The sequence below is a fragment of the Carettochelys insculpta genome, chromosome 1, assembly GCF_033958435.1.
Source record: "Carettochelys insculpta isolate YL-2023 chromosome 1, ASM3395843v1, whole genome shotgun sequence".
NCBI classification, from domain to species: Eukaryota; Metazoa; Chordata; order Testudines; family Carettochelyidae; genus Carettochelys; species Carettochelys insculpta.
In genome coordinates this window covers 272113062-272129900 of record NC_134137.1, presented here as the reverse complement: position 1 = coordinate 272129900, position 16839 = coordinate 272113062, and the positions used below count along the sequence as shown (strand labels likewise).

General features: G+C 40.4%; 1 protein-coding gene across 1 annotated transcript in view; it reads right to left on the bottom strand.

Moving 5' to 3' along the window:
- Nucleotides 1-16839, bottom strand: part of CHPT1 (choline phosphotransferase 1) — a 38900-nt gene that overhangs the window by 8077 nt on the left and 13984 nt on the right. Inside the window, exons 2-4 of the mRNA XM_075007550.1 lie at nt 14914-15061; nt 8798-8939; nt 1364-1448 (exon numbers count right to left, since the gene is read on the bottom strand). Coding sequence (XP_074863651.1) covers nt 1364-1448; nt 8798-8939; nt 14914-15061 — 375 coding nt within the window. The remainder of the gene's footprint in view (nt 1-1363; nt 1449-8797; nt 8940-14913; nt 15062-16839) is intronic.

Sequence of the window (16839 nt, the reverse complement as noted above, 5' to 3'; positions counted from 1 at the left end):
TACTGGGCAGGACAATGTAGCACCACAGGAAATGCAAACTCCATCTGCCTGCTTGATTATGTTGCATAATATGCCGTATATGATGCATCCTTGCATTAGATTATTATCCAGATAAAGATTTAACAAAATATTTACCTTTTAGAGTCAAATGCAGTTTCAAGAAAACTTCCAAGGCAGCAGAGGGTTAAAAAAAGAGTTGCAGTAAGTTTTCTGAAACCATGAACTACATATTTTTGGAGACAGGCTTTCCCCCTCCCCCTCTTCAACATTAAAACCTAAAGCAGACACTATAGCATCTTAAATGTCAATCTGCCAATTAGCCCAAAAATATGTAATCAATTAGTTTGCAGAGTCTAAGGATCTCACGTGTGAGTTGTATTTTGATCTTAATAGTTTCAGAAACAGAACAAAAACTATTTGGGAGAAGAAAACAGAACTGTTTGAGAAAACATTTCCCCACTGAAAAATAGCTTGCCTAATAGATGAATGATTCAGATACAATAAAACAGTACTAAAATAACCCATAGTACAAAATTAACTCAATTTGCATAATAACACTTATTCCAATAACTAGTACTGTGTATATATGTATGAAAACAAAAACACCAGGAACAGAACTACAGTTCAGTATGCAGTAGGAGTCACTGAATTGATTCCAAGTTTTAAAAGAATATTTCTGCATTCAATCCTAAATGGTTCTGTTCTACATGAAATATATGAGCGGTTCTTCCCCATTCCCTCAGATAGAATGGAAATAATGCCTGAAAACTCCTGCATCTGACATTTTAAAGTTACAAGGCCAAATCAGCTCTTACACCAATGTTAATCCAGTACAGCTGTATTGAATTTTGTATAGTTACTCCAATGTCTACCCTCTTGTATTTATAGATTTTAATGAATATTGTTTTACAAATGGAGGAAGTCATCTTTAAAAATATCATTTTGGGGAGAAATTTACGATACAGGAATAATTAAATATAAAAAGTGAATGTAAGAAAGACTATTACATGTGCAAAACATAGACTGCGGGTAAGATTCCTTTGAACAACAATCAAAATGTATTTTCCAAGGCTGAAGTTTATATATGGCAGATGGGGTCTTTTTCCTCTGTAGCTCCAAATTCATGCATAGAAAAGTACACCATCACAACCAAGATATACAGTACTGAACGACATGGGAACAGGCACCACATATAGTAAATATATAAAGCAATATTTGTATATATTAAAATTGAAATACAAATAAGATTTAACAAATGCAACATAAGCTGAATGTCAAAGATTTAAAAAAATACTAAATATAAATACACCTGCACATGAAAGCTTTCAGTACAACTGTGAAAGCGAATGCTTGATACACTCACATTATAGTCCCACATAGTAGTTCCACCAAATGCAGACATCAAAAAGATGATTGTTACAGCTATCTGAGCTTCAGTTACATCAAGTCTAGAAAGAAATAAGAAAGACTTAGTTCATACATTCATTTGCTGTGAGCTGATGAGCAAGAAAGGGAATCAATAATTAGATTGATGTTTCCAAAACTGTGTTCTGTGGAACACTGCTATTCCGTGCTATGTGAATAGATGTTTGTAGCCAGACAGCCAGCCCCCTCTCAGACCAGCATTGCTGGGAACACAAGGGAGCCAAAACAACAGGGCACTTAACATAAATTCCAGCACAGCCTTTGAAGCTGTGAGAAGCACAGGTGTGCTGCTACAATGTGCCTCTGGGAACATATACAACGATTAGGCTCACAGCAGACAGAGAAGCTGTGACAGACATGGCTGTTAGCCGCTACTAAATAACGTGATGCACACACACCCACATCCTAGGTGGGAAAATATTTACCCTAATAAAAGAATGTCCAGTAGTCGAAACTTATTGTTTCTCTCCCTTGCAAGTGTAAACTACTCTTGCGAGAGCTGGCGTCGCCCAAACAGACCAGCCCCAATTTGGCATAAGAAAGGAGAAAGAGAATAAAGGAGTACAGAGGTATAAGTATGGGACCTACAGCACCATGATTTTTGAGTGCTTTTCACTATCTATCTGCTGGTCAGATAAGTGACAGCCTCCCAAGGCTTCTGCAGCTAAGAGGGTCCCTGAGCCTTGTCCCTTATTCGTCTTTCCGCGGAATTGAGTGACCGATCCTGGCTTGGCACCGCTGGAATCGAGAGATGCAAGGAGGGTAAGAAGCACCCACACCTGATCTCCTATCTTTAGTGTACACATATTTTGAAATAGAGCTCTATACTTTGTTGTCTTTCTTTGGGATTGTGGCTTCAGCTTTGTAACTTGTTTGTGTGTGTAACATCTATACATTTAAATAAGTAGGCACTAGCAATTTTGTAACCACATGATTAGAATCTAGTTTAATAAATTTTGGTAACCATTTGTGCATAAGCCTGACTTGTTTCTCTGGTTTACTGTAAAGCAGCCAACACAATTAAAGAACCTCAGCCGTTTTGGCTATAAAGCCTGGCCATTAGGTGAGAGTACTAAAAGCCTAGCGTTGAGTTGTGCCGCCTCCACGGGGCAAACTCTTGGGGCGCCTGTCAGTCAATCCTGACTGCCCACTGCGAAGGAGCTCTGAGCTCTAGCAGTTAAAGTCACGGGTGTGGAAAGGCTCTTAGTGCTGCCATTGGGGCACCTGTCAGTCAGTGTTGACTGCCCACTGCGAAGGAGCTCTGAGCTCTAGCAGTTAAAGTCACGGGTGGTTAGGACCTTGGGGCATCCGTCAGCCTAGCCCGGGCTGCCCGCCGCGAAGGGACAGTGCGTCCTAGCGGTTAAAGTCATGGATGGTATAAAACGGGCATAGCTGGCACCTAACCAAACATCCTTGGCCATCGGCTAACAATGTTCCATGAAAAAAATTGGATGGTAGCGATATTTTGCCCTTTAAAATATGAAATAAAAAATTCTGTGTATCAAAAATACTAAGGTATTTGAATAGCTTTTGGAGTGTAGGTATATTAATATTTATAACATTCATAATAGTATCATTACTATGCAAATTGTGCCAAAATAGATACAAAAACACACTTCCTATTAAAAATATTTTCTTGTAGCTTTCTGTAAAAATAAAACATTTATAAAAACATAACATTTAAAAATATTTTTCCATACCTAATTTGTGTTTTTCATAAAAACATTTTTAAGCTTTAAGGAAGGACAGTCTTTTTTTGAACAATATTGTCCTTTCTATTTTTGTACAAAAGAATGACATTAACCATTCTTTTCACCATCATATTGATGTTTTGTTTTGGATCTGTACTTAAGTGTTTATACTTAAGTATAAGGTTGCTAACCATCTTCCTATCAGAAGGACGTTAGTTGTTCATTCAGATGATTGTCTCTTCTTTGGTCTTTGTAAAATAAGACACCTAAAAAAAACTAACATCAACTTTTGAGGATTACGTGCAGCAATTTTTTGGTATGACGCGCCCCACGACCAGCATGCATGTGTTTCATCAATATATTCCAAGCCCAAGAGTGTTGCATAGCCAAATTATTTTGGGAAATGCTGAATCAGATTATACATGGCATGTATGTATAATATATGATTTCTGTGACCACAAAATTCTACCTATCAACTAAAGCCAAAACATACATTGCAAATACCCATATATTGTTTATAGTTCTGCACAGAAAACTTGGGGAGATTTTTGGTAGGGATGTGAAAGCACATTTAGTCTCTAAGGTGTCACAGAACTATGTTATAATGGGAAGGTATGAATCAACCCCCATGTCATGGCCCTGCATGTGTCCTTGACTGATAACTGTGTAAGGAATACGGCTGATGAAACCTGGACTTCTGGGGAATGAGCTGTCATGATGGCCAGAGGTGGAAACCTTGCTTGCTTGTAGCAAGCTCAGATGCCCATGAGGTTCTTTGAGAGACCACCACTAGTCCTTTCTCCAGTCTGCCACAGCCACAGAAAGCTCAACAGACTTGTGGAAGGGCTCACACCTTTTGATATACAAGGTTAGGGTCTTCCCAATGTGTAAAGCAAACATTCTGTAAGCCGTAACCCTTCAGGAAAAAAAGAGAAAAGACAGAAAAAATGCCTTGGTTGATAGGGAGTTGCAACATCATCTTTGGAAGGAAGACTCGGGGGAGGGGGCGGTAAAACTGAACATTGTCCTTGAAGAATATAGGATGCCCCAATGTCAAGATTTTGATCTTGGAGAGCCTTCTGGCTGAAGTTACCACCACCATGAAGGCAGCCCTCCACAAGAGAAGCAAGATAGGAACAACTCAAAGGAGGAGCTTTGACAGGACCAAGTTGGAGCTCTCGTAGGAAATACACTAATCACAGATTTGTGACCCTTTCTAAACTGTTATGGAGCCTGACTGTCACCTCATGGGAGAAGGCCTATCTGCCCTAGCTGGAGGATGGAAGGTTGAGATGGCTGCCAAGGGCACTTTGATCAATGGCAGAACTATGCCTTGATGCTTCAGGTGGAGCATACAGTACAAGATGGACTGCAGGGAAGACTGATATGGAGAAAAATTCAGTTCACAGGCCGAACAAGTAAAGCTTACACTTGGACAACAGGTATCTCTGGTGGAGGACTTCCTGCTAACTAGCAAGACCTGTTGGATCTGGTTTAAGCAGGCTTTTTCTTCATGATTTGGCCATGCAGAACTCACACTGTCAGGTGTGGTGAGGTTCTGGTAAATCAATTAATCTTGCAATAATTAAGTGTGGACAGGGTGGGAGCTCTAGTACAGTTGCTACCAAGAGGAACAGAAGCTTGCTGAATCACTACTGGTGTGGCCTGCTTGAGCCGTCATGTTAGCTTTTGCCTTGTCCCTCAATCTCTAGGAGCACATTGTGAACCAGGGGAAGTGGTGGGAAGGTATACAGCAGTCCATCTGCCCATGAGAGCAGGAAGGCATCAGACAGAAAGCCCTTGGTGAGCCCAGCCATGACACAGAACAAGTGGCATTCCTGTTCTGACTGGTATCAAACAGGGCTTGGGGAGTCCCCTACTTTTGGTAGGTAACTGGTGACATGTGAGTGAAAAGACCACTTGTGGTGAGAGGAAAAGGACCCGCTGAGGTGATCTGCACTGCATTCCACGCTACTGGGAGATTTTCCAGGTGGAGACAAACAGTGCGGTTCATACAGAAGTCCCATTGTCAAAGGGGTGCTTAACACAGCTCTGAGGAACAAACTCCTAGGTTCCTGTTGTCATAAAACACAGAGGCCATGCTGTACAAAAAAACCTGCAGGGTCATGCTGAGAGCTGGAGAAGAAACACGTGGCAGGCCAAGTATATTGCCCTGAATTCCCTGACATAGGGAGAATGCGTCCTGAGCTCTGAATTCTTAATCTGCTGAGGTGGGCACCCCAAGCCAGGTCTGACACATCCAAAACCCAATGTTACTGTTGGGTAAAGAGCAACAAAAGGCACCCCCCTTTCATCGGCAAACACTGATTTGGTGAGCAGACCCAAGAAGCTAAGACAGTTGACAAAATGGTGAGAACCGAATCCAAGTTGTGTTTTCCCAGGGAGTAGACTGAAGACAACCACATTTGTAGGGGGTCTGAAGCGTAGACATACGTACTGCACCATGTAGGTACAAGTTGCCATGTGATGCAACTGCTTGAGGCACACCCTGGTTTTCATAAGTGGGTGATTTGTGACATGGGTGCTTAGATCTGAAATAGTCTGAGACCAGACCTCTAGGTGGTAGGTCTTAACCTGAGCAGAGGTGAGCACTGCCCCCTATAAACTATGTTCTCTGCACTAGGACTACTGTTCTTTTCTGGTTTTTTATTCATAAGTCCAGCATCCAAACAGGTGGTCCATAGCGTGCCAATGCTGGGCTGAACCTGAGCACATGAGAGCCAGTTTTTGAGGTAGGGGTAGTTGGGTACACCTCAACATCTCAGGGAGGCTGCAACAACCACCAAACACTAGGTACAAAATCCATGGGGGTGCTGATGGACCCAAAGGCAGTATGGCAAAATGCTAATAGGGTTGGCCCATCATAAACAAAAGGAATGTCCTGTGTCTGTGGAACATGGAGATGTGGAAGAGTCCTTTAAAACAAGGACAATGTCCCAGTCTCCCAGATCCAAAAAGGGAATGATGTGTTTGAGGCCATGCAGTTTGTAGTCCATCTGCTCAGAGAGGTACCCGCAAAGGGGAAGTCCTGGACAGACTGCTGCACCTCCTGAGAGAGGCTCAATGACTGGAGACATGACCAATCATATTGATTGCCAATGCCATTGTTCCTCCCTTATCCCTCTCTCAGCGCATTGCTTCCTTTGCTTCCTCCCTAGCACCGGGGATGGAGAATAGTGCCCGTGGAGCACCTCACCGGGAGGCTGACGAGCTTCATGCTGATTTGAAGTAAGACGGCTCCCAAGACTGTCTGATGGCTGACTCCATTAGTAGAAGCTTCAACCAAATGTCTCCATGTTTCTCAGCCCATGATCAGAAGCTGCTGCAGATCTTACACATTTCCTAAACGTGAGCTTCCCTGAGAAACTTTAGACAGGCCAAATGCAGGTCATTCACAGGCAAGGGCTTGTGGCAGGAGGCGCATGGTTTGAAGCCGGGAGCATACCCAGCCCCTCGGACAATGTTCTACTGCAACTGAAACCGCTATCAATTCTATGTACACAAAGTAGCTGGTAAACAATTTTACTAACTACAAAAACTGTACACAATAGAGATCAGAGTTCTAACCACTGTTATGGAAGCCTTGTGAGAGAGAGAGAGAGAGATCATTCCAAGCAACCATTGCTGGCAATAAGGAGGAACAGAGAGGGTGCTGTGCTAGTGGCACCACTTCTATTGGTGCACATGCAGGAGATTCCAGGGAATGGTAGGACTGACCTTATGGGTATTCACTGAAGGAAAAAACAACAAGTAGTCCTGTGGCACCTTATAGGCTAAAAGATATTTTGGAACATATGGTTTGTGGGCAAAGACCCACTTCGTCTGAGGAAGGAAAAAGTTTCTGGAAATCATGCATGTGGCATGCACACCTAGCATGGCACTGACATGAGCAAGTTTTGGCACAACAATCATCACTAGCTTACTTGGTTTAATTTAGAAAAAACTGTGCTCTCCAGAAATGTATACTGCTGTTTTATCAAAGGCTTTATGTGCTCCTGGAGAGCTGGGAAGCACTGTGCACCCCTGACTTTACAGAGCTATTACTTTAAGTAGAGTTTAATGCACTGCAAATGAATAGCAATTACGTAGAGGTGTTGGGGGCATCTGAAAGCTTCAAGGGCTTTTGTAAAAAAATCACTGTCAATTTTTATAAGAATTTCAGGTCCTGAACCAGATATGAACTTAGATAAAATAAGAGATTGAGAATTTTTTGGAGGGGTGGGAGGGAAGTGGGGGGGTAAGGATGAGAGGCTAGGTGGAAGATGAAATGAGATTTACCTGTGTATCAAAAGCTAGATTTTAGGCAACATTTTGGGAGTGAGTCATTACATATCTAAGCATACACCTCTGGCAATCCAACCCCCAGGTAAAACATCCTATTCTACAGTCATTAAAGCTGGCAAAGGTGATACATGAACTATTAAAGACTGCTACAAACACCATGCAAGAAAAGCATAATTGTCAGGAACTGTTGCAGGCTGCATTTTTGTTAAATTCAGGCCTTTTAATTACACCTTAAATGTAACCCTACATAAAACATTTGTTTCTGGACCATTCTTGCCCTGAGACTCCTGAAGAGGCCCAGAGACTTCTAGCTGGGACAAACCTGAAGCAAAATTAGAATTCTTCTTAGGATTTCATATTCTCTGTGGCTCAGGGAAGCAGGAACAAACAGCCTGGTGCTTTTTCCAGAAAGCATATTGAGGGATATGTGGGAACCAAGCCATGCACAGTAATTGGGAGATCTGATCTTTCAAGTGCAGGCTAGAGGAAAATCCTTTGTATAAATCATTAGTTTGAATAAGAGTGAGAACTATTTTTGATTTGTTACCTAGCATACTAAACTTGAATCTGGTGACCTACAGTAAAACAAGGTTTGCAGTTTTGAACAAAGAGAAGATAGTTACTGATCACACAGTTCAGATTTCAATTTAAAAAAATATCAAGTCAAAACTTCCCATGAAATGCAATTAACAGAATAACATATTGCAAGGCAATCAAAATGGTTTTAATTTTTCAAAATGTATTTGTTATATATGAAATTTCAAAATGAAAAATTGAATCATGCTATTCTGTTACAGCCACATGGATTAATTTGACCTTCCCCCAATTTAAAAAAATTGAAACAAAGAATACATTTTTTATCAGAATAGACATGTTCCTGCAGCATATGTTGAATTCAAGTAAACTAACATTTTCCCCACAGAAAAAAAAATTGTCAGAATTTTCAACCACTTGTTGCAAAATATTCTAATGCACAGTAAGTTCATGAACTTAAAGTCTGAGATTTTCAGAGGTCTGGATGGCATAGTTGGTAATGTATTCTTACTATATGAGCATTTTATCTGATCCACAGAACAATTTTCATTGACTGAGTATAAGTACAATCAAAGTTTTTAGAGAATTCGATATAGTAACAAACAACACAAAGAATTGGTAACATAAAAAAAGAGCAGTGTATGAAGTTTAGCATAAAAAAAGACTATGCTAAGTTGAAGTCATGCTGCTTCCTTGTAGTAACACTTTAAAGTCTTGTTCATGGAACACAAAAATGTGAAACTCATTCTCCGCTACCTGAAATGGAAATCTTCAAGAGAATCAAAATTTGATATGTCAGAGCCAAAGATCAAATATGCACAGTTTTGAAGACTTCTACTTACTTTCCAAATTTTAACATGCCTGATACATATGTCTGCCAGTGAGCACAATAAAACAGGAATGATCCCACAAAACAACAGAAAAACAGCCAGTCAGGGTTTGTTCCTAGTCGAACAGCTATGCAGGCTCCAATGGAAACAAAAACTGAAAGGCAGAGATAAACATGGTTAGTCATCAATAACTGTACTACTGTACCTGCAATTTTAAGCAAACACTAGACAAAGCTTGACTTCAGTAGTAGTACAAGGTTTAATTTCTCTACAACCTCTCTCATCCTTGGAACCTGACCAGTACTAAACCACAGGTGGACAATATTGTCCAGCAGCATTTGCAATACTTCAACTGCTTACTGGGCTCTTAGAAGACATTTATAGGGGTAAACTACAGCTAACTAACTGCACAGAACACCAAGAGCCAGGACTGGTGACTGTAAATGAACTTTATGCGACATGAGAAATTTGGCTCCACCCATAGTAAGTAGCTGCCCAGCTAACTAAGATCATACCAGACCACAGATGTTGCCAGACAAAAGAGGTTCAACCTGTGGGAAAGCATTTCGCAAATGCTTTAGCTGAACCAGCCAGGAAAGTAAAACTGACGTTGCACTTTGCAGCTCATAAAATGTTACAGAAACTGAAGATAGGTGAACTGCTAACATTTACAGCATATCCATCCTCCATCAAGGCATGCCCACATTTTGGATAACATTGTTATAGGGAAGTGAGAAGTACAAAGTATTATAAAAATAGGTTTTATATGTTAGAATATTTTTCCCTGAGGTCTATTTAAAAACAAGACCATCACACCATTATCAACAGCAGACCAAATACAGGGAATCTCACTTCAAAAATCATCAGAAAACTGGAATAGTGTGGGAAAAAGGGAGAAAATGAAATTTGAGTAAATTTTAACATCATATATGGCTAAGCACTCATTGTAGTGCTCCTTGCCTTATTAGGTTTAGATGATGGTTTCTCAACCTGGGGGTCAACGACCCAAAACTGGGACACTGGAACACTGCAAAGTATCATGTGGGTGGCAGTTCCAGTCTTGCGAGTTTGGCTGGCAGCCTTGCTCTGGCTTTTGTGGCCAAGTGCACGGGTTTATAGTGACACTCAGGTTTGGCTCAGCTACTCCTTTGACATGAGGATGGTATGAAAAGCACCATAATCCTTTGCACTGGCTCATGCCAGTCACACAAATTTATCCCAGCTGGTTCCTCGGCAGGGGAGGAGCCAAACCTGAACAGCATTGCAACCCTGGAGTTGACAAACCCAGAGTACAGAGGTGAGCTCAGCCAGCCCTTTGTAACCAGAGCTGCAGGAGGAGTCACTGCAGGAGAGGGTCTGCAAAGCTCCATTCCCACAATACCCCATGCACTGTTGAAGGGGATCCATCTCTACACCTGAGCCCCTCACACATAGCCAAGGTCTATTTTTTGGGTCAAATATCTATCAATGTATTCAACAAAAGAAATGAAGGCTGGCTTCATTTTACTTATGTGATGAAACACTATAGTGAAGAGGGCTGCATAAGCATTTAAGATGCTACAATGCAGTACAAATACCTGCAGTTCAGTTCTAATTTGATGCTAAATTATCAAGATGAACTACTACTCGTAGTACAAAACAACAAAAGTGCGTGATTAAATTCAGATATTAAACAGTAGCCAGTTAAAAACCATGTCTTGGACAGCAATTCTGAAAAGTACCCACTTCAGGAAAGAGAGACAGGAACTTGAATGTTTTTGTTTTGTTTTTTTGATGCAAAAACCCTTAAACCTAGCCCATTATTTTGGCTAGGGCTACAGTGAGGTGTAGTGCTGTCAGCTTGATGCAAATGAGTGACCTTAAAATGCAAATGAGCATCTACATGGGTAATTTGCATATTCACACGAGCACCCTGTCAGCAGAGGCTACTGCCAGCAGAAAACAAGCAGTGTAGACATGGTTCTACCAGTAAAAGCCCTCTTTGTTGGCAGTCCCTTATGCCTGGAAAAATCAGGAATAAGGTGCTGCCAACTAAGTGGGATTTTTGCCAGCAGAACCATGTCCACACTGCTTGTTTTCTGCCAGCAGGGTGCTCACATGAATATGCAAATTAGTTGCATGAATATGCAAATGAACCTCTATTTGCCTTTTCAAGACCGCTCCTTGGCATCAAGCTACCAGCACCAGGGCTCAGTGTAGCCCTAGCCTTTGAGGTCTTTCTTAAAAAGGAAATAAAACCATTTCTAAATAGATAAAGTCACATCAACATAATTAGGAACTGTAACAGCAAGGTGAGAAAACGTAAGCATACTTAAAGGCTGTGTCTACACTAGCACAAATCTTCGAAATGGCCATTTCGAAGATTTGTGCTAGTGTAGCCAAATTATTACAACTACAGTACCAAGTCAAGAGAGATTTAATTCCTTATGGTTACTTGTATAAGTCCCCTTGGATCTAGTGGAAATGCATATTTGAGACACTAATCTTAAAGCCTTAATAATGGTATGCCTACCGCCTAGAAATACTACATTTCTCTCTGAGAAAGTCTTTGAATGAACTGCATTGCTTACATAATGTGATCAGATTCAGCAGCAGGAACACACTCAACTCCATATTCTCAAGCTGTGTCTACACTAAGAACTAACTTCAAAGTTAGACACTACTTCGAAACAGCCAGCAGAGAGTCTACACACATTTTCCTGTACTTCAAAGTTAGCTCTAGTCTGTCCAGCCAGTTATTAATTCATTTTTATGAGACTAAGTGTAGGTGTAGCATGTCTGTAATGCAACTGAATTGGAACTGTTACTTTAAAATGTGAAACTTAGTATTTTACTGAAGATTTAAAACAAATCCAATTTAAATAAAATCCAATTTTTTAAAAGAATTCATCAATTTTTACCCACCTTGTTATTACTGACCTAGAAAATGTTAACTAGGGAGCCTACCTTTGAAGTCTTTACTCCATTCCCAGGAATGGAGTACTGCCCTACTTCGAAGTTTAACTTCAAAGCAGGGTGTATGTAGACACAACTTCATAGTTGCTCAGTTTGAAACTATACTTTGAAGTAAGCAACTTCAAAGTTATTTTTGTAGTGTAGATGCAGTTTGAGTGTAATATGTAACACTGAGATAACAGGCCACTTCTAAAATATTTTCACATTTTCTGGGTCAGTAATAACAAGGTGGATAAAAACTGATGAATTCTTTTAAAAAATTGGATTTTATTTAAATTGGATTTGTTTTAAATCTTCAGTAAAATAGTAAGTTTCTCATTTTAAAGTAACAGTTACAATTCAATCGCATCACAGACATGCTACACCTACACTTAGAGTCTCAGAAAAATGAATTAATAGCTCTCTTCTGTCCAGTCTACTTACTAGCTTTTGCTTCTTGAGCAGTCTGGGCTTTCAATTTCTGTTTCTCAGCAGACTAAAAAATAACATTTAAAAAAAAAAAAAAAGACACCAGCTGGATATAATTGTTTTTGTTCTGTGTTTATGTGCTGGTGGATCTTGGACAAGCAAAGAACAGGAGTTAGTTAAGACACTGTCTTAAAGCACGAGAAACATACAGGAAATAATAGAGGCAGCACCAAAAGGAACAGTGGAGTGGACTGGAAAGAAAAAACGTAAGACATTATTCAGCACACACAGCTCCTCCTATATTCCCTCACACTTTTATCACAGAAAAATTGTCACAGCTTCAGGCATAAGACAGATCTTATCTGAGAATATTTTGAAGACATTTACTCCCTGGGTTATAAAAGGAAATGTGTCAAGTGTAAGCAGCATAAGAAAAAGATGCAGGGCCTAGATGCACAAATGAAACACCAGAAGGAAAACTGCTTATTGGGAGAAAATGATGTGGATGAAGATGTGGATATGGCTGAGTGGATCAACTGATTGACTTAAATAATTCACTTTGTGATGCATCATTCTTTAACACTCTCTCTGCCTTTTAGTATAAAAGTGATGTCAAGTAAATTCCCAAGCTGTTCCTGTGCTGGATGCTGCTAAAAGATGTTAAGCTTAGCTAATCTTCAGGGCTTGGTTAATTAGTTAACTAGGTTTAGAATCACTCAAGTATACAACACAGAAAGCTGCATTCAGAGAAATCTAGAGTTGTCAGTTGCCACTGCGTATCATTTTCTTATTTTATATTACATTATGGCCGTGTCTACACTAGCCAAAAACTACGAAATGGCCATGCAAATGGCCATTTCGAAGTTTACTAATGAAGCGCTGAAATACATATTCAGCACCTCATTAGCATGCGGGCGGCAATGGCACTTCGAAATTGACGCGGCTCGTCCAGATGTGGCTCCTTTTCGAAAGGACCCCGGCTACTTCGAAGTCCCCTTATTCCCATCTGCTCATAGGATTAAGGGGACTTCGAAGTAGCCGGGGTCCTTTTGAAAAGGAGCCCCGTCTGGATGAGCCGTGCAGCAGCGAGCCGCGTCAATTTCAAAGTGCCGCAGCTGCCCGCATGCTAATGAGGCGCTGAATATGTATTTCAGTGCTTCATTAGTAAACTTCAAAATGGCCATTTGCATGGCCCTTTCAAAGTTTTTGGCTAGTGTAGACACAGCCTGTGTGTGTCCGTTATTTTGGAACATCATGACCACAGACCATAATGCTGAGGCCATAAGTCTATTCCCTATTTTACTTCAGCACAATTTTGCTTTTCCAAGGTGACCACATTCTATACTTGCTTTCTCAAAAAAGCAGAATTGCCAGTAAATTTAGTGAGGTTTACTTCAAAACTAAATGCACTCCAAGTACAGGCTTAGCTTTTACGGTAAGTGGATTTAAATCAATGATTTTCTGGAGACTTAAATCAAGGCAATTTAAATAATTGATTTAAAAATCAATCCACCCCGAGTAATAACCACCTAGCACTTTTCATCATTTGATCTCAAAGAGCTTTACAAATGAAGTCAGTAGCCTAATTTCCAATTTACAGATGGAAAAAGAGAGGCACCCCCAAGAGAAATGACTTGTTTACGGTCACCCAGCAGGCCTAGAATGGAATTTAGTAGGCCAAACTCCCAGTCCAGTTTTAATCCATTCAGTCAGTCAGTCAGACTGTACCTTACTGGAGTTGGGAAGTTGGTTTAAAACAAGTAGATGTACGAGACAAGGAGATCCAATATCGCTACGTATCTTCATTGCACATCTGGAGAGAGCAATGGACGAGATCAAGGAAGAGGTAGAAGGGATATCTATGCACAGGAAAAGAATTAACTACTTGCGGTTCGCAGATGATATAATTATCATTGAGGAAGATGAGAAGAAGCTAGCGAAAATGGTGCAGATGTTAAACGTAGAAGGGAGGTGGTACGGACTGATTATGAACATTGATAAAACAAAAAGTAGTATTTGGAGATAAGGAAATAGGAAAGAAGATCAGCGTTGATAGTAGTGAACTGGAAAATGTAGAGAAGTTCACATATCTGGGGAGCAACATAACATATGATCTATACTGTAAGAAGGAAATAGCGACTAGAATAGCGAAAGCAATAGAGAGTTTGAAGGCAATGGATAAGATCTGGAAAAGCAAAGCAATTAAGAACAAAGCTGAGTGTCTTGAAAACTTGTGTATTCAGCAGCATGTTGTACGGATGTGAGACATGGGTGATAACGAAAGATTCAAAAAGAAGAATATTGGCGTTCAAAAGGAGTTGTTATAGAAAGATTCTGAGAATAGGATGGATGCAGAAGGTCACCAAGGAGGAATTATATAGGAAGATACAGCCAAAAGAGAACCTGCTGCAGAAGGTTATAAAACGGAAGCTACAACTATTTGGACATATTTGCAGAATGAATGACGAATGAAAAAAAGACCCTAGTATTCGGCATAATAGATGGTTCGAATAGGAGAGGCAGACCCCACAGCGAATGGATAGATGATGTAGTAGATTGGTGCAGAGCTAGTCTACAGAAACTAAGCCACTCTGCACTGGATAGGGAAAGATGGAAGGAAATAGTGAAAGAGGCATCAGACACCAGCGGGTGCTGAGCCCACAGTTATTCATGATGATGATGGTGTTTAGTTGTCTTTTTTTTGGTGGTTGTTTTTTTTTTTTAAACCATTACCCACCCTCTTTTTTAAAAAAGAAAAAAATTACCTGTGGAAATACAGTCGCAACCATGGTCAAAGAGTTCTCCTAAAGGGGAACTGCTATTCGTTCTTCTGGCTTGTTTCCCATCAATGGCATCAAGGGACTGGTAAACAAAGAGTCCTAATGCACACAAGAGGAATACCCAAAATGGTGCCTGAAACAGATGCACAAAGATCAGTATCAGTTCCAGATTACTTACGGTTAGTCAAAAATCTATCTTCCTACAGATCTTTTCTGCACAAAAAACTTTTGAGGCAGCATGGTGCTAAGGTACTATCATGGGAAGTTCCAGTTTTTCTTTCAGTTTTAGCAGTGTAAATTGGAATAATCTGAAATGAAGTCCAGCTTTCATCTATGCAGCTTCACACTTGTACTTTCATTTACAAAAGCTAAAGGTTTAGCTAGATACAGCTAACTAAAATAGCATCACAATTGAGAAACTTCAGATTTCACACTGAAAACTGAGAGGCACACATAATTAGTAGGAGTGCTTCTACCCACATTTACGGACACAGAACCCAAATAAAAATGAGCTTCTTAAAATAAGAGGTCAGAGTTTCATTCCATTTCTGACGTAATTAGATGATTAGCTTCTAATTTTATTTTTTGTAGATATTTTAGAAAACTGAGTATATTTATATATCAAATTTCAGTTAATATGCAAATAGAAGTAGAAAATCCACTAAGTAATTTTGCTAACAGACTTTTTAGTTTTTTAAAAGACAAAGTTGGGAGATTTTCCAAGGCTCAGATAGCAGGCAGACACCTAACTGCCCTCTGTGCCTTGCAGAATCTCCCCCAAAATATATAAAGGGTTCTCTTAAGAATGAAGAAGAACTACTTATTGAATGCAGACTGATCATTTATCTACTTCTTCTTTTAAATTGATGGGTGTTTTAGTTTAGCAGGACTTAGCAAAATAGTGGCCCCACCACTGAGGGGAGATTTAGCTTTCAGAAATCAGTGCAACTTTGCTTGGCAACTAGTTAACTAATTACTGATCCTCAGACACTCCCAAGGCTAGTTGTATTTGCATTCCTCTTCTGAAGGCGAAAGTAGTATAGACACAGCCCAAGCATGTCGGAAACATTCTGGGAAAGTTTGAATTTCATTTCTTGTTTGGCTAGTGTGGCAAGGACAGCTGGTAGCACATCTGGCCATGAATTCCCAGGGTCGCCGACAAGCTGCAGCATAGATTGTGCAGGAGATCCAGGACCCCATTGCTTGTCTAGGGGGATGTGAAGCTGTGCTGGCAGAACTAAGCAGCAGCAAATGAAAGAAACATCTACGCCAAGATCTCACAGGGCATTGTGGAAAAAGGACATGCTAGGGATGCCCAGTAGTACTACATAAAAATAAAGTAGCTGAGGCAGGCATACCAGAAGACAAAGGAAGCGAACAGACATTCTGGGTCATCACCACAAACATGCCAATTCTATGAGCAACAGCATGAGCTTCTAAGAGGGTACGCAACCACTGTCCCCAAACAGACCATGGATCCCTCCCAAGAGGTTCCTCAGGCAGCCTCTGGCAACAGCAGAGAAGATATGGAAGATAAGGAAGAGGAGGACAATGACAATGGTCAGCAAGCAAATAGAGCATATGATCTCACTGACAGCCAGGATTTTTTTTTTTTTTTTTTTTTTTTTTAAAAACTTTGGACTCCATGCCCTCCTCCCAGGTCATTTTGCAGGTGTACACTGATGGCAGGGAGAACACCTATGGTGAGTTCTCATTTTTAATTATGCTACAAGTGGGTTATGGCAAATTGGGTGTGATCTGCGGCTGGCATCATAGCTACACAGCTTGGGGCCCTCTCCAGGACAACTTATTAACATGTCTGGGGACAGGATGCCAAAGAACTTGAAAAAGATCTCAGCAAACTGAGTGATTGGGCAGCAAAATGGCAAATGAAATTTAATGTGGATAAGT